The following is a 23,648-nucleotide window of genomic DNA, read 5'->3' as shown; positions in this document are numbered from 1 at the left end:
ATGTATGTAACTATGTACTATGTATGTTATAAGTTACATTATATTGTGTCGAGCGGGTTACCGGGGCTCCTACTCGAAGAGCAGGAGAAGGAATGGGGTGGTTTTTAGATAGAAAATGTCTGACGCCTAACCATAAATCATTCAATTACTTCGAATTAGAATAGTTTCCACTTAGCTAAGCGAAGTAATTGAATGATTTTCCCAGCACAAAAAGAGATTGAAATCTAGTAAATTACTTTAAAAAATGCCCTACATCTTAAAACTATTATGACACCAGTCCAAATATGGAATAACATAAGCATATAAATATCTTGATTTTCTTAAATACCATGTAATCGAAACCAAAGGTATAGTGCTAGTACAAAAATTAATAAGGATAATTTTATGTTAACCTTGATAAACCGCCGTTTTACACGTAAATTACGCATAAACAGTAGATAAAAAACATCAAAACCACACATGTAATTATCGCAAACACCTACCAACTGCAAAATAAAAAAAACGAGACACAAGTAACTACAAAACAACAAAAGAAAATAATATTTCAAATGACAACAATAAAAACGTTAATTGAATGCCAAACCACCGTTAGTGAACAAAAGATTAGCGTTGTGCAACCGGCTCTGAACCCGCAACGGGTCGCATGCGCAGTTATGGTTTCGTTGCTACTTTCTACAATATATAGATTATTTATGTGCTAGTCTCTATTTGTTGCTGTTTAGTATAGTGATATTTTAATATCGAAGATAATAAACTACCTATTTATTGATAGAATAGATGTGTGAGAAGAAAACAAAAGGTTTTCAGCAGGTACGTTTTACCGTATCGTAAATGATTTCGTCAAGCACAGAAAACCGATGTGAAACAACGCTTGCTTTGTGTTTCGTTGTGTGAGTGAGGTTACCAGAAACCCAATTACCCCTCTTCCCAATCCCCGATTCCCCAACAACCCTTAAATTCCTAACCCCCAAAAGGCCGGCAACGCACGGGCGGACGGATCATTCACGCAACGCAAGCGTTGTTTCACGTCAGTTTTCTGTGAGGCCATGGTATCACTCCGGTCGAGCCGGCTCAATCGTGCCGAAGCATGGCTCTCTCACACTTAAACTTGCAACCAAATATTTATTTAGGGCACCAGCCGCAATAACAAATACTATCATTCACACACCTCTAAAATCGGCGTTTAATGTCAATACGTTAATTAAACAAAGGCTTACAATTGTGCAATCGACTGTTAACCTTACGAGTCGCAGTTATAGTTTATTTTCCACTTTCTACATTGTACACACGACTATACATAGAGCTATATAATACCAGTATATCATGATCTCCCTATGTATTTCTTTTTATGAAACACGCCGGTAAACGAGTAGACGTATCACCTGATGGTAAGCAATCGCCGCTGCCCATGGACACTTGAAACACCAGAGGCGTTACAAGTGCGTTGCCAGCTTTTTGGGGGTTAGGAATTTAAGGGTTGTTGTTCGGGGATTGGGAAGATTGGGAAGGGGGGAATTGGGCCTCCGGTAACCTCACTTACACAGCGAAACACAACGCAAGCGTTGTTTTACGTCGGTTTTCTGCGAGGCCGTGATATCACTCCGGTCGAGCCGGCCCATTCGTGCCGAAGCATGGCTCTCCCACACTTGATGATTGTATGTATGATCTTTCTACATATTCGACGGTCAGTTTATACTGGTTGTACATGTGTTGATGTGTTGGCCATCTGCATGTTACATTGTGACGTGGAAGCAGTTGCCAGGTCCTTTTAAGGAGTTGTTTAGCAGTTGTGTGTATGTAAGGTGTACTTAATTGGCAAAGTTATGTAATATTTATATCTCTCTTATTCTTCGAAGCCTTCGATAAATGGTCAGTCTAATGATTTTGAGTTAATTTGTCGAATACTTAAAACTTTTGTATTCACTCGTTAGGACTAGCTTTTAGGGGGTCTAGCAAAAGCAACGTCACGTCTTTTATCCCCAAAGGGGTAAGCAGAGGTGCGGCACTTAATGCCACTGTACAATGTACACCCGCTTTTCACCATGTGTGTTAAAAGTCTCATTATGTAATAGGGGTTAAGCCTATTGCCATATACTGGGCACAATTCCAGACACCGTGCTACTACTGAGAAATTTTCGAAAAACCGAAAGAAACCCAGTAAATCCTTGATAACTTTGATATCAATAAGAAGCAAAAAACAAGTAGAATCCCTATTTTTCTTGACATCCTACCAAGCTTGAGTTCTAAAGAAAATTAACATTACATCATAATAGTCAATCGTAAAAAGAAATTCAATTACGATAAGATTTCTTTGTACAGATTACAAATGTCATTGTTTCGAGTTGCAGTAAACACTGCGCATACGCAGTGCGTAGTGATCGCAAGACGTAGTGCTCTGAATTGAATTATTAAATCAATTATTGTGTTTAGGCGCGCCCGATGACAAGGGGGATACCAAACTGGTGGTTTATTTCTTCGATAGAATTTTGTTTTGAAACTGAATAAAGGGCTATGGAAAAGAACTTCCTCCTTTTTAGGAAGTCAGTTAAAAGTAACAATTCTTTTATTTTTTGTACTGAATAAGTACTGTTTCGGTACTGTATGGGGGAAATGGAGTAAAAGATCAGCGCCACTAAAACTATGGTGTTGTTAGTTACAAGTGTGTCTTCTGTAATTTGTAACTTCATCAATGAAATATAAAAATAGTTAATTTCAAAGAAAATAAGTACACATTAAAATATCATGACACTTATCTGGAAGATATTTGTAATACAAATATATGCTCAATGACCCCTATGCTAGGGAAACCTGGACCTCAAACGGCACCCAACTTTTTAGGGAAAAAACTATGGGATTTTACCTCACTAAAACCTCCCCGTTGGCCACTATCTATACCTAAAGGAGGCACCGGGGTCCCCTTACCATCCGTTTTATTACTTAATGAGGACATAATATAAAAAAGCGTAACAACATGTAACTCTTATCGAATATAAAAACGAAATTATCAACACATTTCGTAAAAACGCAATCAGAACACCGATATCATCCGATAGAAACGAGCAAAAACTGACAAGCGCACAACGGATCATACATCAAATTTTCAATACACAACTTTCTTCGCAAAAAACAGAGAACTGCTCGACATTTTTTCAGCTATACAAACTTCCCGAATGTCCTACAAAACTGTCGATAGACGTCACCCGACTACCGTCATTCGGTCACAGTTGTGAACATGAGCACAATGACTCTTGACGCTTCACCGAACACAAATGTTGACATACTAAGTTACTGTTCTGGGTATAAATCATCGTGTTTTATCTCGTTAGCAGAGGGTAGTTTGGAATTTTTAAAGGATTTCTTCTTTTTAATGATGTATGGGAATAGGATAAATGACTAATTAATTTCGGAAATAACGTCTGTTATGGGAGTGAGTGGGAAAGAACGACGGTATCCGCTTGTAGATTTATGATAAGCTCTTCCCACCTGGACAGCAGCCTTCTATCCGCATCAAACAAATATGTCCGTCTTGTAGATCATTTTAAAATATTAGATACGTATTTTATATTTCTAGGTACATTTTATACGTAGAAATGTACTCACGTAACTGTTTGACGAGGAACTCGACTAGTTTCAAGCCATGCAAGAGGTTCATATTCATGAGCAAGTAAGCCGACAACTTAATCCCATCAAAAACATCCTGTAAAAAACCCAAGTCTCGCAGCTCAGTCTTTCTACCGTCAAAAGTTGTGAGATCCATGTAATACCAAGTCGGTTAATCTATTTAGTGTCTACTTGAAGGACCTTCTGTCTTAAGTTATTACATAAGTTATTATCATGCCAATATTAAAAATATTTAACGTTTTAAACAAATAGATCGACTTGGACATCGCTTGATTTGATTATTAGTATGTATCACACTACACAGCACGACGGGCCAGCGACCAACAGGAACGAGAGTTTCAATCGCGTGAGGGGGGCGAGAGACTAAATAATCTAATATAATATTGTTATATTCATTTTGTTTTCATGCGATGTCCAAGTCGATCTATTTGTTTAAAACGTTAAATATTTTTAATATTGGCATGATAATAACTTATGTAATAACTTAAGACAGAAGGTCCTTCAAGTAGACACTAAATAGATTAACCGACTTGGTATTACATGGATCTCACAACTTTTGACGGTAGAAAGACTGAGCTGCGAGACTTGGGTTTTTTACAGGATGTTTTTGATGGGATCTCACTTCTTTGTAGCCTTTCTTTTTGATACCATCTACTTCTAACGAATTTTGTTAAAGGTCTTATGATATTTTCTTATTTTTATATGTAGTCTTCCTCTTTTTCTTTTCCGGTACTACTTCTTGAGCACCTATTAAATTTATAACCACCACCAACCACCAACTGCATAAATAACTTTGTAATCCCATATATTTATATGGGATTACAAAGTTATTGATGCAGTTGGTGTATTTGGAAAACTGGATCGAAATTACAAAATATTTAAGTTTTCCCATGATTAAGACACTAAACTCTATATGTATTCCAAATATGAAGCTTCTAAGTCTGCTAGAAGTGCCTTGGACTTTTGATGATCGGTGAGTCAGTGAGTGACAAAATTTAGAAACTTTAACAAGTTGTCATTCTTAAACTACGGGTTCAAATTGACTGAAATTTTAAATATTCCGTGTTTATACAATGCCGGATTAGTTACTGAAGATTCAGGTTTCTTGCTTTATCCACAACCGAATTATAGGGGGTCGAAAAAGGCCCGAATTGCTTCGAGAAAAGGATGGTACGGCCGTGCCGCTTTTTTTTTGCTCGACTTGGCGGGGGCACTGCCGTGCCCCCAGATAATTAATTTAGTATGTCTCACGAAACTTATAATAAAATCTAGATCCTTTTCCGGAAAATACTGCCTTTTGGTGTAAAATTTTATAATTTAACCAAGTATACAGACAAACTTTCGCATCGTTTCAATCATTATAGCTACCCTCAACAATAGTCCATTTCCAAACACATTTTGGGAGATAACAAAAACAGAACTTTACCAAAAATAGCTAAGCACCCACTCCCCTCAGATAGAGATTAATGGGCACCACTCCCTTGCCCCTTGGCACTGCTTATTGTCAAGCATAGGGGAGTCACATGTGACATAGGAGACCGTATAATTCCATGAGGGATTAATATCCACACGAAAATTATTGAATAGGGTCCGATTTCATTTAATTTGTATCGATTTTTTGTGATATATGAAGAATGTTTCTATTCGTAGGTATGCGTAGCCTTCTAGTTTTATCAAACGCAAGTTTTTGGTTCTTGGTTTAAGTTTTCTGTGGATTCGTGTGAGTTAGACATTGGTTAGACAATTAGACAAGTAAGCTGGATGCAGGTCGCTTCCAATCAGCCTATCTGGAAGTCATTGGGGGAGGCCTATGTTCAGCAATGGACGTCTTGTGGCTGATATGATGATGATGATGATGAGACATTGATTGCTCGTGGAATTTTATATGACACATAAAATGCTTATAAAAACCATAGCTTCATCACATCTAATATGAAAGTTTTCCCCATGAAATGGGCTATAAAATAACACATTTCCAAATACGGACAATAATTCCAAGAATTTAGTCATTAAACACAAACAAATAGGAAAACCAATTCATAAATTGTACGGTAAAGACTAAAATACGCACTTTAGTTGCTGCAAAAATGAGTCAATTTCGTGGAAATATGTACAGAATAGGGGCATTACAAAGAAGCACTGCTTCCGTACATACCGTATATATTAAACATAAAACAGGAACGAGTGGTATTTCCTTAATCAGACTATTTATGGATATGACTATAAGTAATGAAGAATTTTAACGTAAAAGACAAACAGTACGGTTATGATGTCAGTGGATTAATATCAGATAAGGTGGATTATGAGCTATGGAGCTTATTATAAGCATGCAGATTGTAAGAAAACGAAACTGATTTCTGGAAAACTGATTTCCGTGGATTTGTTGATTTTGAATATTGGAAGGTTCTTTATAGCTTGAAAAAAAATGTTATAACATAAAGTCCATTAAAAAGAACGCTGTAATGCTTATAGCTTAATTATAATGGACATCGAATTTCCAGCTTAGACTAAAATGTATCCCACCCAAAACATAAATGTGAAAGGATGCCAAGTTCGATAATATTGGAATGCTTCGCCTATAAAAGAAGTGAGATCTAAATAAGTACCAAGTTCCATACACAGACCTCAGTTAAAAATGATATAACAAGTTGGCAAGTTTTCACACACTTTGTTATAAACCTACTAAACGCAATGAGTCAAGTATATAATTTTCTATTAAAACTTGCCAAGTTATATCATTTTTAACTGAGGTCTGTGTATGGAACTTGGTACTTATTTAGATCTCACTTCTTTTATAGGCGAAGCATTCCAATATTATCGAACTTGGCATCCTTTCACATTTATGTTTTGGGTGGGATTTCATTTATTTTTGTAAGGTTTATTTTCTTTTTTTCTTATTTTACTTTACTTTGACTAAATACAAACCTTCGTAACGAATTTTAGGTCGGTACGACCATTGGAAGATATAGATATTTTTTTTGTTTTAGTTCCTTAGGGGTATGAATTTACACCTTCATTATTTTTAAAACCGACTCACACTTGGCCATTTTCAGATTTTTTCCTTTACCTTGACCTAAAGACCTACCTCCATGCCAAATTTCAAGTCAATACGACTATTGGAAGTGGTCTAGGTTTTTGATGAGTGAGTGAGTCAGTCAGTGAGTGTATAGTAAAAATAGCGATTTTCTGACGTCAATATCTCAAGATCTACAATAGGTACATTAATGAAATTTTGTATTTTAGATAAGTAAGTAGATCTCGATAGATACTAGAAATTTCATATGCGTAGATAAAATAGATTTTGAGTTATAGGTGGGTCGAACTTGGCCCGAAATGGTTCGTGTAATATAACCCACGGCCGGTGTGTCGGTTTTTTTGCTCGAACTTGGCGGACACACTACCGTGTGTCTAGAAAAATTAGGAAGAATTATGCACAAGAAATGCAGGTAATAATTGATGAGGGGTGAAAATCATACAATTACTTTTGACCGCCTTGGGCGAGGCGAAAGGGAGAGTCAAACTCTTACTGACTAAAAACTCCTGCTTTTAGAGACGGAGCCCCGGTAACCCGTTAGGTAATCCGTAGCTCCTCATCAGGCGTAAGCCCTACTTGGCTCCATCTGTGGTAGTCTGATGGGTAGATTTTAAGTGTAAATGCCCAAAATCACCTCAAAAATGCTTGAAATGGCAGACTACATAAAAACCCCGATTATGAAACTCCATTAATGATGCAATACATTTTTATTCAAGTGCAAACATCGAGATAGACCCTATAACGTTATCAGTGTATACATAATACTCCTTATCATATGACCTTGTAGCTTGCTACGTCCATAAACGATTATGTCAACACCTTTTTTTACGAAAGATGTATACTTGCACCAGTTTTCGGTTAAACGTAGGTAACTATGTTCCATTTAGCTAATCACAACTTATTAAAAAGACAATGGTTTACTTTTCAGTTTTTGTCAGTCTGTCTGGACGCTTTATTGCCAAAAACTGCTGAATGGATTTTTGTATGATTTTCGCTAATGGAGAGTTCTTGAGAAGAGTTTTACATAATTGTATTAGTTATTTATTTCCAGCAAATCTTTGTGTGATGATTTACTTGTAGCGGTTTGTTTTAGGACATTGTGGCGACAATGATACACATGGCTTTCCACCGGGAGATCTGGAAGTCTTTAGGGGAGGCTTATAGTCAGTAGTGGACATCTTGTGACAATATGACGTTGATGAAGTGGGGGAAAAGCTAGGGTTTGCCTGATAGAAAGTAAAACCACTAATAAAATCACATCCATATAAAAAACATAGCTTATGTGAGTCTGTTTCCACCAGTGCTAAGCTATGTGTACCAATGAATATGATTGGTAGATGCCAAACGCATCTACAGCAACGTAGCATAGAACATCTCTTGTGGAAAAGCACCATGATATGGACATTATTCATCATCACCTAGTTTCTGCTAGCGGCAAAAACACCTTAATTATTAATATCACATTGCTGAAATTCAGTTCACACAATTATTTTTTTGTCAGACAAAACAATGGTTCATTTCTTCAGACAAGATATGAGTAATTAAAAACATAGCTGAACAAATCCTCAGTATTACAAAATACGTATTTAAGCACTACGTTATTAAATGTCAGGTCTGACGAATTTTGAAAACGTATTGCGATATTCTTTTCATCTTGCTTGAGTGGCAGAGACTGAAGTTGTTAAACTCAAGGTCTTGGTATAACCTAACTATTTAGTTTTCGTTTCGATTTGTCAGTTGCATATTAATGTCCAAACCTTCTCCGTGCGAGACCGTCTTTAGTCAACAGTGGACATTTAAAGGGCTGCTGATGTGTGCTTCCTATTACAATGACTTTTAATTACATCGCAGCTGAAAAATGGATCTCATAAACGACCCGGAGCTACGGACTACCTAGCGGGTTACCGGGGCTCCGGTTCGAAAGCAGGAGTAGGAATGGGGTGGTTTTTAGTCAGTAAGAGTCTGACACTCCCTCTCGTCTCGCCTAAGGCGAGAGAAGTAATTAGATGATATTCCCCCCTAAAAAAAAGTTACTTAGAATACGAGCACGCAATCAAGTGAAACCACAGCGAAAAAAAAGAGATTTCTAATATCTGTTATTTCGTTTATAGGCCAGTGCAGATAGGTTTTAAAACAAAAGAAATTTATAGTAGAATGAAACCTATTGGAAATGGAGGAGAATATGCTAAAAATGGAAAAAAATAAAAATTCCACTCCAACCAAGTTCGGGAAGTGGGGGGAGGGAGGTTTTAAGAGGAAAAATCGGTTTATCGCAGTTTTCGGCGAAACTACAAGTCCTATAAAAAAAAGTTCAAGGGCAAAGTTGTAGGTAATAAAAAGATCTACAACTTTTGTATTTGCACTTTTTTTGTATTACCTCAAAATTTTGTGAAAAATTCAAAAAACTACGATTTCGGTTTTTTATTGTTATCTTCGACAAAAATATTTATTTTTTAACGAAATTTTGTGAAAACGTGCCTTTATATGTACCAAATACATTGTATTTTTTTGGAATTGAAAAATTAATTTTTTTACCAATTATTGATTAAATACCGAAAAATTATCCTAATTTTCAATCGAAAATTCACGCGTCAAAATATCAGATTTTTTATAAAGTTCGGTGGGCTTTTTGTTCTTTGAAATCTCTACTTTTCGATAGTGTAAAATAAATAAACGTTACTATGGAAAATGTTCTGAAAAAACAGGTGATAGTGAACGGTGGCTGGAGATCGTCGCGCGATTCCCGACGCCCGGAGTGTCTCTGGAGGAGCGAGCGACACTGGGATGACGTCTCCTCCTTCTGCGAAGAAGTCATGCTAGCAAAGAAGGATGCGGGGCACGTGAGGGAACGAACCTCCTCACTCCCCAGCCTTCGCGAGAGATACTCCGGGCGTCGGGGATCGCGCAAATTACTCTGGCCTCCGTAAGTACGGGTCTGTAGACGGTGAGCAAGGGTAGTTTGCCGCCCGAATAGAACTAAAGCCGTGCATGCGGCGCGTCGCGTTCCACGCGCGCCTCAAAGAGCCATCAGACCACCTCAGATGGTGTCTAGTGTGGCTGATGCCTGATCCGGAACTGCGAACTACCTAGCGGGTTTACCGGGGCTCCAGCTCGAAAAGCAGGACTAGGAACAGGGTAGTTTTTAGTCATTAAGAGTCTGACATTCCCTCTAAGGCGAGAGAGGTCATTTGATTGGATTGGATGATTTTGCCACCTTAAAAAATAAAAAAGGTTTATAAATTATCTTCAAATAAGAATATATAAGTATCTACGTATTTAATTAAAACAAAATTCTACATTTTTCTTATAACATTGTAGATGTCTTATCAAATATAAACATTATTAACTTATTTGATTGTTAATCATAGAAGAATGTTTTAATTTATTTTATTTTTTAAATTCTCAATGTACCATTAAATCTTACGCTACATGAGTTAATTGTAATAAATAGCTCAATTTTGTGCATAATGACGAAAAACAATTTTGTCGATTCGAGTTTTTTTAGTTTATTGCGTTTTTTAAGAACATATTCCATAGTAACGTTTTTTTTTTTACACTATCAGAAAATAGAGATTTCAACGAACAAAAAGCCCACCGAACTTTATAAAAAATCTGATATTTTGACGCGTGAATTTTCGATTGAAAATTAGGATAATTTTTCGGTATTTAATCAATAATTGGTAAAAAAATTAATTTTTCAATTCCAAAAAATACAATGTATTTGGTACATACAAAGGCACGTTTTCACAAAATTTCGTTAAAAAATTAATATTTTTGACGAAGATAACAATGAAAAACCGAAATCGTAGTTTTTTGAATTTTTCACAAAATTTTGAGGTAATACAAAAAAAGTGTAAATACAAAAGTTGTAGATCTTTTTATTACCTACAACTTTGCCGTTGAACTTTTTTTTATAGGACTTGTAGTTTCGCCGAAAACTGCGATAAACCGATTTTTCCTCTTAAAACCTCCCTCCCCCCACTTCCCGAACTCGGATGGAGTGGAATTTTTATTTTTTTCCATTTTTAGCATATTCTCTTCCATTTCCAATAGGTTTCATTCTACTATAAATTTCTTTTACTTTTTACCTTTATTAGAGGTATCTGCACTGGCCTATTAATTTTGTTTATTTCCTCGATTCACTAGTCTAGTTTTATGAAAGTAAACTTTCCCGCCAATAGTTATGTCACTGTCAAAATCGTAACAAACATGGCGTCTAATTACCGCCATTTTTAACGTCACTCGCAAAGAGTATCGAGGTAAGGAGTAACTGTTTATTTGTAATAGTTTAGTAGGAGCTGTAACAGTAACAATGCTTTTATTTTCAGTCGTGACTGTTCTAATGCGGGGCCAAGGTCTCTCTCACTATTTTTTTTCTTTTTAACGTTGATAAGTCTGCGTTTGGCCACCAACCCGCGTACTGCCAGGACGGCGAAGCGAAGATATGGCCGAAGATGGAGCACACAGACTTAGAAAGTATTCTTCCTTCCACTCCTCTTTTCGTAAATCCCTCTGTAGTCAATTCTTGTAGCTGTAAAGTTCGCGTAAAATAACTACCTTTATTAATTTTAATTTACGCCCCTTTTAAACGTTTTACAAAATAGTTAGTATGATAATAATTCATCCATAGATGAACCCTTGTTCGTCGTATCGTCACGCCTTTTTTATCCCGGAAAGGGTAGGCAGAGGTGCATATTACGGCACGTAATGCCACTGTACAATGTACATCCAATTTTCAACACTTGTGTTATAAGTCCGATTACAATATACTGGACACATATCCAGATTCCGTGAGTTTACGAAATACCGAAAAACGCCTACAGTACTTTACCCGACCCGGGAATCGCACTTGCGATCACTCGACCAAGCAAGCAGAACTCTTGTTACAGTACCAAAATCCAATTTCGATAATTAGTTAATCGATTTAATTTCGATTTCCACACAAGATAGGACTCCTAGCGTCCAATACTCCGTGGTAACTCCGCAGTGGTATCTAAAGACTTTCACGCTTTATTAGTCCGCATTGTTGCGATAAATATTTTAATCACTGGTTATGTAATACGTTGTTATAATTATTCAACTGATACCATATTATGTTCACTGTCCATTTATTCAATAAGGTATCGGTTAGTTATTGGAACGTGGTTATCGTTTTAAGTTTGTGACATTAACAACTAGAATGGTTTTACGATTGTCAAGCAAAAGGGTCTTTGGTTTTAGGCACACATTGAGTTCTACATATTTTTTCTTTTTTTACCCCCCACACTCGGATTTTCTCCTGTATCGTGGGTGCGTTTACAAACATAAAATTTCAAATACACATAACACTCAGACCTAAAACAACAATTTGTGGATCAGACAAAGAGTTGCTTCGTGCGTAAATCGTGCATTGCACGGCAGTCAGTTGCTTATCCACCGCACCAACCGGGCAGTCACTATGCTAAAATGCACGGAGTTGGCTAATAGATTTACTCCAATATAGGACAAACATAACATGGGACGAAAAAAAGCGTTCTGTAAAATATGTCTAACTATCTAATTGCTGATCCGGAGCTGCGGACTACCTAGCGGGTTTACCGGGGCTTCGGGTCGAAAAGCAGGAGAAGGAACGGGGTGGTTTTTAGTCAGTAAAAGTCTGACACTCCCTTTCGCCTTGCCCAAGGCGGGAGAAGCCATTGGATGATTTTCCCCCTCAAAAAAAAAAAAACTACCTAATTCCACACTTATTTTATGAGCAGAACGATTTATTTTCGTATATCAAAAGGTGTTTACGTAGTAACATGATTGGTTGTTACAGTAATTTAGCCGAATGATTACTTTTTTTTTCTTTTTGAGAACACAATAAATAGAAGGCATTGTGAATTCACTTTCATTGACGCAAATACGCGATTTAACATCGAAATTGGACGATTTCACAGCGTTTCAGTACAATCTATACTAATATTATAAAGCTGAAGAGTTTGTTTGTTTGAACGCGCTAATCTCCGGAACTACTGGTCCGATTTGAATAATTATTTTTGTGTTGTATTAGTTATAGTGCATTTATCGAGGAAGGCTATAGGCTATAAAACATCACGCTATGACCAATAGGAGCCAAGCAGAGCGGGCGAAACCGCGCGGAAGTAGCTAGTCATCGATATTTTGACAATACAGTGAAAATTGGAAACTCACGATTCTTCTAGAAACAAGCATAACCTTGAAGATATCACATTCATAAACAAAATTATCGAAAATTTGCCGAAACGTCTTATCTTATAAAATCTTTTTGATATCATTCATTATAAGTTAAGACACAGTCCAAAGTTAATTATGAAGGTACATCTTTCTATGCTAAATTTTTACATTTTTTGATGGTATAAGCCGGTAAACGAGCTGACGGATCACTTGATGGTAAGCAATCGTGCGTTGCCGGCTATTTAGGGGTTCCTAACCCTAAATAGTTGAAGGGTTTTGGGGAAACGGGCATTGGTAATTGTGCCTTCGATAACTTCACTCACACTTCACACGCTCAAGTTGTTTCACGTCGGTTTTCTGTGACGCCGTAGCATCACTCCGGTCGAGCCGGCCTATTCATGCCGAAGTATGGCTCTCCCACACATAAAAAAAATAACAAAAAAGTTTGTTTGTTCGACTGAAAGCGCTAATCTCCGGAACTACTGGTTCGAATTGAATAATTATTGTTGTGTTTGATAGTACATTTTTTGAGAAAGGTTATAGACTATATGAAACAATGAACTTATTTTTGTAAATAGGTTACAACAGAGCTGTTTTACATGTAATTTTTTTTTAAAGTCAATAATAATATGACATCGGTTTATCCTAATGCATCCTTTAAAACATCCGAATAAGAACCGATTAGGGGTAAAACCGCGCGCCAGTAGCTAGTATGTTAACCTTTTGACCGCCAGAGCATAAACGCTTCGCTGTGCCCCCCACGCCAAGCCACAAATTCAACGAAATAACCCTGAAAATATTAGGGATTCCAAAATGTTATCGAATGTGTTTATTTTGTTTTTCTCTGTGATCTATTTCTTGGCATCTATAGATGTCGGTGGCGCACAGGGCACGCTTGCGCATGACATCTATTCATGCCATTGGCGTTCAAAAGGTTAAATTACGTTGCATGTCGAATACAAAATAGGTACAGCCAATTATATTACGATGACGTCATAGCATTGTAGAATGAAAGTGAACGTAGTATGTGGGTAGTAATTTGGGGCAACCACTCAACTGGTTCCGTGGTGTAGTGGTTATCACATCTGCTTTACACGCAGAAGGCCGCCAGTTCGATCCTGGCCGGAATCATATCTTTTTGTAGGTTTTTTGTTGAAGTTTTTCATTTTTTCGTAATTTTGAGGTATATTAACTTGTTTTTCAGCATTTTTTGTATTTTTCTTTTTACAATTGTACAAATATTGCTTGTAAGAAATCACATTTTGCTATAAAACCGCGTATTGTACACATTATTATATAATTTACAGTTTATATTGTATGTTTTATGGTGTACAATACAATAAAGTATATAAAAAAAAACCTACAAAAAAAGGCAATTTGTTAACTCAATGCAAATAAAAAATAAAATACATAATACATACTATTTCCTTTAGTATTGTAATTTTTTTCCTTTTTATTATAAAACTTACTTGATTGGTGTATTAAAATTTATTGCTAATATAATAAAGTACAGGAAAAATATATTTGATGTATAAATTGCACATGATTAATTTCATTATTTTTATTATACCTAACTTAGGTATTGGAAGGTAACGTAAGGCCGGCCTCATCTAGCTATTTGAAATATTGACGTGTAAAAGTGTTATTTTATAATCTATTTACAGAAATAAATATCATTTATCATTTGTTTATCATTATCATTTAAATAATTTAAACTAAAAATCAAAGTTTATTCACGTAAATCAATGAAGAAACATGCTACTAGTTTCGAGTCACAGAGGGACTTATCATCATGAGCAGTGTGTGCAGACATGAAACTAGTGGAACTTTAACCCTGTATAAGGCGAGAAAGTGTTAGCCTCTTACTGACTAAAATTCATCCCCATTCCAACTGCTTTGGATTGCAGTCTTAGGGAATTAAAATTCATGATGTTAGATTATTGACCAGTAAAAATGTCATATAAAGTCACCTGTGACCAATGTTAGCAGAATGTTTTCTATATTTATTCAATCACTGGACAGATTTGCACATAATACTTTAACACCGTTTACCTCATAAATCAGTCATGAACCATAGCATGACTTCACCTTATGAGTAATTTAATTTAATTAGAAACAACATGGTATTAAACACTAATTAATGTACCTATAAATATTACGGTATGATTGTCATGGAAAACCAATTCGTCATAGAATAGTTATTTTCGTTTCGGTTTGGCAAAATACCTATGTTTGTTATCCCCTTGTATAAAATAGGTACCTAATCCCATCAAAAATGGGCTCTGACTCGAAAAGCAGGAGTAGGAACAAGGTGTTTTTTAGTCAGTAGCAGTTTGACACTCCCTCCTCTCTGAAAATACTGAATTTTTAATGTAACCTAAAATGGGCAAATATTTAATAGCTATTTTAAGTGATATCTATAGGCATATTTATTCTAAAAACTGGACTAAAAATATGTAGCTCATTTAAATTATGTCTAATAGCAAATTATACATTAAAATTAGCAAATTTTAAGCCTATTAACAGGCATTCTAGTTGGTTAAACTGGAAATGGTGGAGGCCATAAAAATGCACATGAATTATACTTAAATATATTTTTTTAATACCAGTTTTCAAATTATGGAATCTGTTCCAAATTTTATTGTATATTTTTTATCAATGAAAAATATAATGATTAAGCTGTTATTTTTAGTTAATTTAGTATGTTTCATAATAGTTATTACATAACTATTTAGGAACTAATATGCATCCTAGAAACTTTAAAAATAGGCTAAATAGAAAAGTTCTGCAACTTTTAAAAACTTTAATTTTGACAAAAATAGCTATGTACCAATGTTGGAAACTCTTCAGCAAATCTATAAAGAAGTAACAAACATGTTGTTATGTATTTCCAGAGAATGTTTGAGCATAAAAACAGGATATTGATGCAGAAAACTTGAAAACAACATACTTGTGGAAATGTGGAACTTTTCTGAGAGTTTCACAAAAGATTTTAGCTAGACTAACTTGATTATAACTTTAAAATATTCTAGAAAAATACTTTTTCCGACATTAAAATCTGTTTTAAATATAATTTAGTACATATTACTATCTTAGAGATAAAATATTTCGCCCGTCATAGCGCGATAAAATTAATTTTAGTGTAAACAGTACGCGGGCTTTCCGCCGCCAATTTTATCTCATTTTCATCTTAATCAAATAATTAGCAAAGGTATCACCTCCATTCTGCCTAGTTATCATTTGAATACAATCGATGCATAATGTGACACAAGGTCGCGTATTGCCTAAGACGACTCTAATTAGGTAAAAAGGTCGATGCAAGTACAGATGCGGTATTATAAAGAGCTCACAATGATATCAGCAGCAATTTATATAATTTAATGACTCACGCGTCCGGCTGTATGAATTGATGTGCCCGGCACACGACAATAGTTACGAAAAAAGTTTGTAGTCGGTTGAATTTAGAACATTGAATGTAACAATGTAACAAGAACTTTCGAATCATTATTTCTAAAGTAATTTGCAAGTAATTTGCAAGACAATAGAGTCATCCTCTTGCATACTTAACAGTAATATTATCAATCTGGTGCACCAAAACATCCAAGGTTTCATGAGTAAAGAATTAGAAATAGAATTATTTTTAAACTGTAATAATGTTGACATTTTGTGCATTACTGAGCATTGGCTGAAATCCCATCAGCTAATGTTCAACTTTGGTAATCATCAGATTGGTAGCTCGTTCAGCAGAGAAAACGCTATACATGGTGGTTCACTAATTTTAATAAATAACAATCTTAAATTCAAAGAACGCAAGGATATAGTTGGTTACTCTGTTGAACGTACTGTTGAAATAGCCTGTGTGGAATTAGAGCGGTTTATTGTTTTGAGTGTGTATAGACCACCTTCTGGTTTGTATGACTGTTTTGAAACAGTATTAGATGAAGTATTAAATAAACTCAGTAGTTCAAATAAATTCATCATTACTTGTGGCGATTTTAATATAAATTTGTTGGAAAATTCTAGCTTAAGTACTAGAATTGTAAGTTTATTTGCTTCGTTTAACCTAACGAACCTGTTTCTGGAGCCCACTAGGATAACTCCTACTAGTGCTACTTGTCTAGATAATATTTATACTGATATTGTACCAACTAATAAACAAATTATATCATTGCTTGATTCAGATCATTGTGGACAATTAATTTCAATAGAAAATAAAGTAAATAAAGTGTCGAAACCACATATTATTGTTAACCCAAAGACTGAAAGACGCATTGAAACGTTCAAATCTAAACTCTCTGACAAATTACCTTTATTATTAAGGAATAAAAATACGAATAACTTGTGTAATGATTTTTTAAATACTTACCATACCGAGTTTAAATCTACCTTCACACCTAAAACCATACCAGCTCATGGCAATGCGCCTTTCAATCAATGGGCAACCACTGGCATCTATAAAAGTAGGAAACGCCTATATGAGCTTTATAACGAGAGGATATTTATAAACACTATTGAATTTAATGAATATGTAAAGAAGTATTCTAAATTGTTCAAAAAAGTTTGCTCTATTGCTAAATCACTATATTTGAGCTCTAAAATAAAAAACAGTTCCAATGTAATTAAAGCGACCTGGAGTATTATTAATGGTGAAGCGGGAAGATCTAAAAGGAGAAGTAGTGAATATAATCTGGTAATTGATAATAATGTAATTAAATCAGATGCTGAAGTTGCAGCCGCATTTGAAAACTTCTTTTCGGACATTCCTGTTTCCACTACCAGGTCCTTGAATTCATCACCCACTGTCGCAGAATCTTTACTAAAAGAAAATGTTGTAGCTTGCCATTCAAGTTTCAATTTTGAACACATAGATTATACAGATATAATTAAAACGTTCCATACTTTGAATAAGAAAAAGACTGCTGACCTGTGGGGTAATTCTGTGTACATTGCTAGCTCTGTAATAACTATTGTGGCACCTGTATTAGCTTTAATTTTTAATAACTGTATTGATCGTGGTGTGTTTCCTGATCTCATGAAGAATAGTAAAATAACTCCGTTATTTAAATCGGGTAGTACTTCTGACCCCACTAACTTTAGACCTATTTCAGTACTACCTACATTCAGTAAAATTTTTGAAAAAATTATTCTAAATCAGATGCAAAGATTTTTTAATAGAAATAAATTATTGCATGGTAACCAGTTTGGATTTACAAGGGGTCGTTCAACAACTGATGCCGGTGTTGAACTTCTTAATCAAGTATATGACGCGTGGGAGGACTCAGGGGACGCATTGGGTGTTTTTTGTGACTTATCCAAGGCGTTCGATTGTGTCCTTCATGAAACACTGATCAGGAAGCTATCCCATTATGGAGTGCGGGGCAACTCTCTGGATCTACTTATCTCTTACTTGAGTAATAGAATTCAGAGAGTTGAGATTAACGGGAAAATTTCTGCCGGGTCTGTTGTTAGGATGGGTGTTCCGCAGGGGTCAATTCTCGGTCCGTTTTTATTTCTTATTTATATTAATGACTTACCTTACCTTGTAAAGGATAACCATGGGATAGTACTGTTTGCTGATGATACCTCTTTATTATTTAAACTCAAACGTGGACAATTAGTCAGTGATCATGTAAATAGTGCTCTCTCAAAAATAGTACGCTGGTTTAGTGCCAATAACTTGCTACTTAATGAAACAAAAACTAAATGCATTAAATTCACAACACCAAATGTTAGGCATGTCAAAACCAGCGTGCTAATCAAGGGCGGGGAGTTGGACCCTGTAGATTCAGCTATCTTTTTAGGTATAACTCTAGACGCTAAGCTACAGTGGGCCCCACATATAGATAAGTTGTCGAAAAGGCTCAGCTCAGCAGCATATGCCGTTAAAAAAATTAGAAATTTAACTGATGTAAATACAGCGCGTCTAGTATACTTTAGTTATTTCCATAGTATCATGTCATATGGTATTCTCCTGTGGGGGAATGCTGCTGACATTCAGTCTGTCTTTGTGCTGCAGAAGCGAGCCATTCGATCAATTTATAATCTTAGTCCGAGGCATTCTCTCAGGGAACTATTTAAAGAAATTAATATAATGACTGTTGCCTCTCAATATATCTATGAAAATATAGTGTATGCTCATAAAAACATAAAGTTATTTAAAAAGTACAGTGATATACACAATATCAACACTAGAAATAAAAATAAATATGTTGTTCCTACTACTAGACTTAAGAAAATAAGTGGTTCGTTTAGATGTCAATGTATACGCTTTTACAATAAAGTTCCCAGCCATATTCAAAGTTTAAACCTAGGTAAATTTAAAAATGTTATTAAAGAAAAACTTTGTAGTAAAGCTTTTTATAAAATAAAAGACTACTTGGAGGATAGTCAGGCTTGGGAATGAACTGCTATAATGTCCACACAGGTCTTGCTGACATGTTTGTAACATATAGTTACATTTTTTATACAATTTGACATAAACTTAATTTGACATTGTTTTATATTTTTTTCCTTTTATATTTTTATATTTCCTTTTAAAATTGTTAGTTTGAGGACCGTGTGAGACTTTTGCTAGTCATTTTATTTTTAGTAAATTATATTCTGACAGTTTGAGCATTTGTGTGGCCTACCCAAATGTTCTTTTGGTTGGTGTTGTTCGTCGGATCATTCAGCAACAGCCGTCAGCTGAGCTGATTGTAAACTGACACATGCGTGCTGCCATCTGAACAGGTCCGCTCAAACTGCTGTGGTTCTTTCCTCAAAAGACCACTACAGAATCAACTTGCACGGTTCTCCGACATCTTTAATTGATTTTGTCTGGACTTTAAAAGAGACTATGACCTCTGAGTTTGTTTCGGCATTTCTTCTCAGAGTAGTCGGATAGGAAATGCCGGCCTCATCTAGTTATTTAAGAGATTGACGTGTAAAAGTGTTATTTTATAACCTATTTGCAAAATAAATATCATTTATCATTTATCATTTAATTCTCGTAAAAATATGCCATAAAAAAGTTAACCGGTTTCAACTAGGTTTTAAAAGGAATACAAGTGAAAATTACCTTGTCCAAACATTTCAATTCCTCAGTCGGATAAACTGTTTTCTCACACCTTGCGCAAGTTTTATTCATGATGAATGTTTTTAACACAAAAACACACTTAATATATTATAGCACTGGTATTTCACAGAGCAACACGGTTTTTCACGATTCACAAACAAAGTTTAAAACTCGGTATTGTAAGAAAACACTCAAGAGCACGATTTTCGTAGCATCCCCGTACGCGCATGCCAAAAAAATGACAAATGGCGGCGGTTTGGGTGGCGAGCATAACAAAACGATTCTACCAATGGTAGTTTTTTATTCCACGAAAGTAACTACATACAACACTAAATAAAAATGTTGCTATAAGTAAATAAGTTTTACTTGAGTTCCAAATAAAATAAAACATTTTATTCTCCACTACCTATGTAATTAAACAAAAATAAATAACATATAAAATGCACTACGAACACAAACACTTCTCCTTTTGAAGCACAGACAGCGCTTCATTGAATAATTGTTTTGACGTTTGAATCATTTCGGTTAAGTGATTGTAATCATATTGCTTTTCTTCTTCGATCATCTTTAGTTTATCCTCTAATATTTTTAACTTTTCTTCTGTCAATTCCAGCTTGTATTTCAGATCGTCTTTGTCGAGATTATCTTCTCCTGGCTGCGAATCAGTAGTAGACTCACTTGGTTTCTCAGGCACATTGCCAATTGAAGACTGTCGGCGTTGCATAATAGTGGAGGACCCATTAGTTCCATCAGAATGTTCTTTTAAACCCATCTTTGAATGCTTTGACCATTTCTTCGATCCAGATTCTTTCAGCTGTCGTACCTCATCTTCTAAGGAATAAAGTCGTCTTTCCAACCGTCTCTTCTTTTCTTTGATTTTTCTATGAGTGTCTTCTAGTTCCTCCCATTTGTGTCTTTCGTTGTCTAGTCTCGTGTTTAATATAACAACAAGTTCTGACAGTTTTTTAATCTCATTGTCTGTTGCAGTTTTCATTGGAGTAAAGAATATGCTTTGTAAAGAGCATTCTTCGTACCTCAACAGTTGAGCTCTCAACTCTTCGATTTTCGCAGTCTTCTCTGACGCTTGTTTCCGTAAAGCATCTATTTTGGCATCGGTGTTTTTGACAAGTTTCTTATATTCACCGATTTCAGCGTTCATTCTATTCATTTTCGATGTGTTTTCTTTGAGTATATCTTGGTAATACAACTCTGAAGTCTTTATTTGGTTCTGAAATAAATAAATAAGTTTAACACTTGAATAGTGCGTTCTTTAAGGCGTAGAAATAAAATTTATTGTATGTTATTTAGCCAAGGCCAACACAAAAACATTTTTTAGTTTACTTAGTCAATGTCAAAGTCAAAATTATTTATTTCAAATAGACCGGGAAGGCACTTTTGAACGTCAAAGCAAATCTATACTAATATTATCTTTGAACGCGCTAATCTTTGGAACTACTGGTCCGAATTCAATAATTCGTTTTTGGGTCAGATAGTGCATTTATCGAGGAACGCTATAGGCTAAAATACATCACGCTATGACCAGTGGGAGCCGAGTAGAGCGGGTGAAACCGCGCGGAGGTAGCTAGTATTACGATATAAAGAAAACAAAATGTAGGTCAGCTGTCTATAGTGAGTCCAGTCCTTAGTTCGTCTTACTTACCCTTTGCTCATTGATCAACATGTCATCATGGCTACTTTTCTCCGAAAACGTCTGCATCTTTTGCCTGATCGTTGTCGCATCGCATTCAAGGTTCCTGATTCGACACCTTGCACCGTCAAGTTTTCTCTTCAATTCGTGATTCTCTTCTCTAAGGCTATCGATATCTTTTAACGCGAGTTCCATTTCTTTCCTCTTTCTATGTTCTAGTTCTCGAATAATCTGTAAGAAATAATTAATAACTTGCTTTGCTATATTACACTTTTAAAGCAACACAGTGGTAGTGACTTAACCCCAGATTAATTGCGCTTTTAAGATGATTTATTTCTTTTAAACGTTGCCTCATTTGTTACTCTTTTATATGTCGTCAGTGCATTTACAAACATAAGTTCATATGCACATGGCACCCAGACAAGCGAGAATCGTACTAGCTACACGTTGCACGGCATCCAGTTGCCCAGCCAACCGCGCCAACCATGCAATCGATAGAGAAAACAAGAAAGGTGAAGATTTGACTAAATTACCTGCCCCTGATCCTTCCTCTTCACGTCTGCATAGTTTATGTCTGCTTTCTGTTGCTGTTGCTGTTTTCCACTCAATTTATCCTCAAGCTCACTAATTTTAGCTTGCAACAACACAATCTGCTGTGCCCTTCCTTTCCAACCCGCCACATCATTCTGCAACTCCTTGATACTGGTAAACTTGTGTCCTAACTCCTGCTGAAGTATTTTCGTGGCCATCAGAATATCATTTTTCAGTTCCAGATTCCTATTTTTACTTTCATAAAGTTTTTTGTTGACTAAAGACAGTTTGCTGTTCAGTTCTTTGAGTTCGTCAGGGTTCACGTCAATAGGTTCATCCTTACACAAACAGAGGTCTAGTTTCTCATGTTCTTTATTAAGGATATCTAGCTGCATAACCTTCCTTTCCAGTGCAGCATTTTTCGTTTTATAGCCTTCTATCTCAGCAACCAAATGTCGATTCTGTTTGCAAAGTTCTGTTATCTTTGCACTGATAATTCCAGCGGATTTTGAGGATATTGCTGGCCCTGAACCAGATATTATGTCACGTATCCTCTGGTTCAGATCTGCTATAGTCTTCTTTAATTCTTCTATGTTCTGGTCTTTGAGGAACACGCATTTGCGGAGTTCATTGTTGTCTGCTGTCATCACCTGAAAATGATGAAAATGAATAATTGTATACTTCATCATATTGGCCACAAGATGTGCACTGCTGAAAATAGGTCTCCCCAATGAATTCCAGATAGACCGGTTGGAAATGACTGTATCCAGCGATCCCTGCGACCTTAATTAGGTTGTCTGTCCACTTTGTTAGTGGACTTTACCACCACTTTCTTACTCTTACTTAGTCTTACATAATTATGAATTGGAAGACAAATCGACTTTTAATCGGAATAAATCTGGACGTCTCCGGGAGGAGAAAGCATTATTAAGTCGTCGATTTCGTATTTCTTCTCGATAGCGACCTTCAAGACTGAAGGTCTACTTACTACTTTACATTCAAATAATTGGGAGTCCTAATTTACGTTAATAAATCTTTTACCTACTTTGAGCTGTTCAAGTAAATGAGCATTAAGTTCAGGTGGATACAACAGGTCATCTGGCTCCGGCTTTTCTAATGCGGCCAACATTTTTAGTTTCATTTCGTCAGTCTCGTCAATCTTGGAAGCCAAGTCCGACAGTTTCTCCTCTTTGAAATTTTCCGATTTTGTTCGCCCCTTTTTCAGTTTCTCAGACATTTTTTGTAATTAATATTGTTGTAATCGAAATAAATATAAAATCATAACATTGCATCTATAATGAAAACCATACGTCATTAATTTATGAGGTCGTTCTTGTTTTAAAATTGATGAACTGGGAAATATTTCTCAACGCAGTGAGGTTGAGAATAAATGTTTGGTTATTCAAACTCTTTCGTCAGATTTTCTCGTTGGTGTTGGTGATGAAGCTAAGATTGCTTTCATTATCCACCATAATGGCTTAATAAAGAGAGAGTGCTACACCAAAAGAAATCGCTTAAAAAGATCAAATAAACCACTTTTTACCCGATCGCTTTAGAAAGATTTATTTCATCTCGTGTAACAGAGT

General features: G+C 35.7%; 2 protein-coding genes and 1 non-coding gene across 6 annotated transcripts in view; 1 reads left to right on the top strand and 2 right to left on the bottom strand.

Moving 5' to 3' along the window:
* The window catches only part of LOC118279653 (LIM and SH3 domain protein Lasp), a 42,923-nt gene extending 22,802 nt beyond the window's left edge, over positions 1 to 20,121 (bottom strand). Inside the window, exon 1 of one of the 4 annotated variants that reach the window (XM_050702629.1) lies at positions 19,887 to 20,121. In XM_050702629.1, coding sequence (XP_050558586.1) covers positions 19,887 to 19,955 — 69 coding nt within the window. In that variant the 5' untranslated portion in view covers positions 19,956 to 20,121. The remainder of the gene's footprint in view (positions 1 to 19,886) is intronic. The other 3 variants (XM_050702631.1, XM_050702630.1, XM_050702632.1) reach the window with 3 other exon arrangements.
* On the top strand, positions 13,888 to 13,960 carry Trnav-uac (transfer RNA valine (anticodon UAC)). The gene has a single exon. It is a non-coding gene; the product is annotated as a tRNA-Val (tRNA).
* Positions 20,122 to 20,231: 110 nt separating the features above from the next.
* Positions 20,232 to 23,414, bottom strand: LOC118279673 (coiled-coil domain-containing protein 13-like). The gene is made up of 4 exons (XM_035599371.2): positions 23,108 to 23,414; positions 22,065 to 22,712; positions 21,544 to 21,762; positions 20,232 to 21,111 (listed from the first exon to the last, which is right to left on the bottom strand). Exons 1-4 carry the CDS (start codon positions 23,297 to 23,299, stop codon positions 20,329 to 20,331), a joined length of 1,842 nt encoding a protein of 613 aa, XP_035455264.1. The 5' UTR covers positions 23,300 to 23,414; the 3' UTR covers positions 20,232 to 20,328.
* Positions 23,415 to 23,648: the final 234 nt, after the last annotated feature.

Source organism: Spodoptera frugiperda, chromosome 22, assembly GCF_023101765.2.
Source record: "Spodoptera frugiperda isolate SF20-4 chromosome 22, AGI-APGP_CSIRO_Sfru_2.0, whole genome shotgun sequence".
Taxonomy (NCBI): Eukaryota; Metazoa; Arthropoda; class Insecta; order Lepidoptera; family Noctuidae; genus Spodoptera; species Spodoptera frugiperda.
This window is presented reverse-complemented; position numbering and strand designations above follow the sequence as displayed.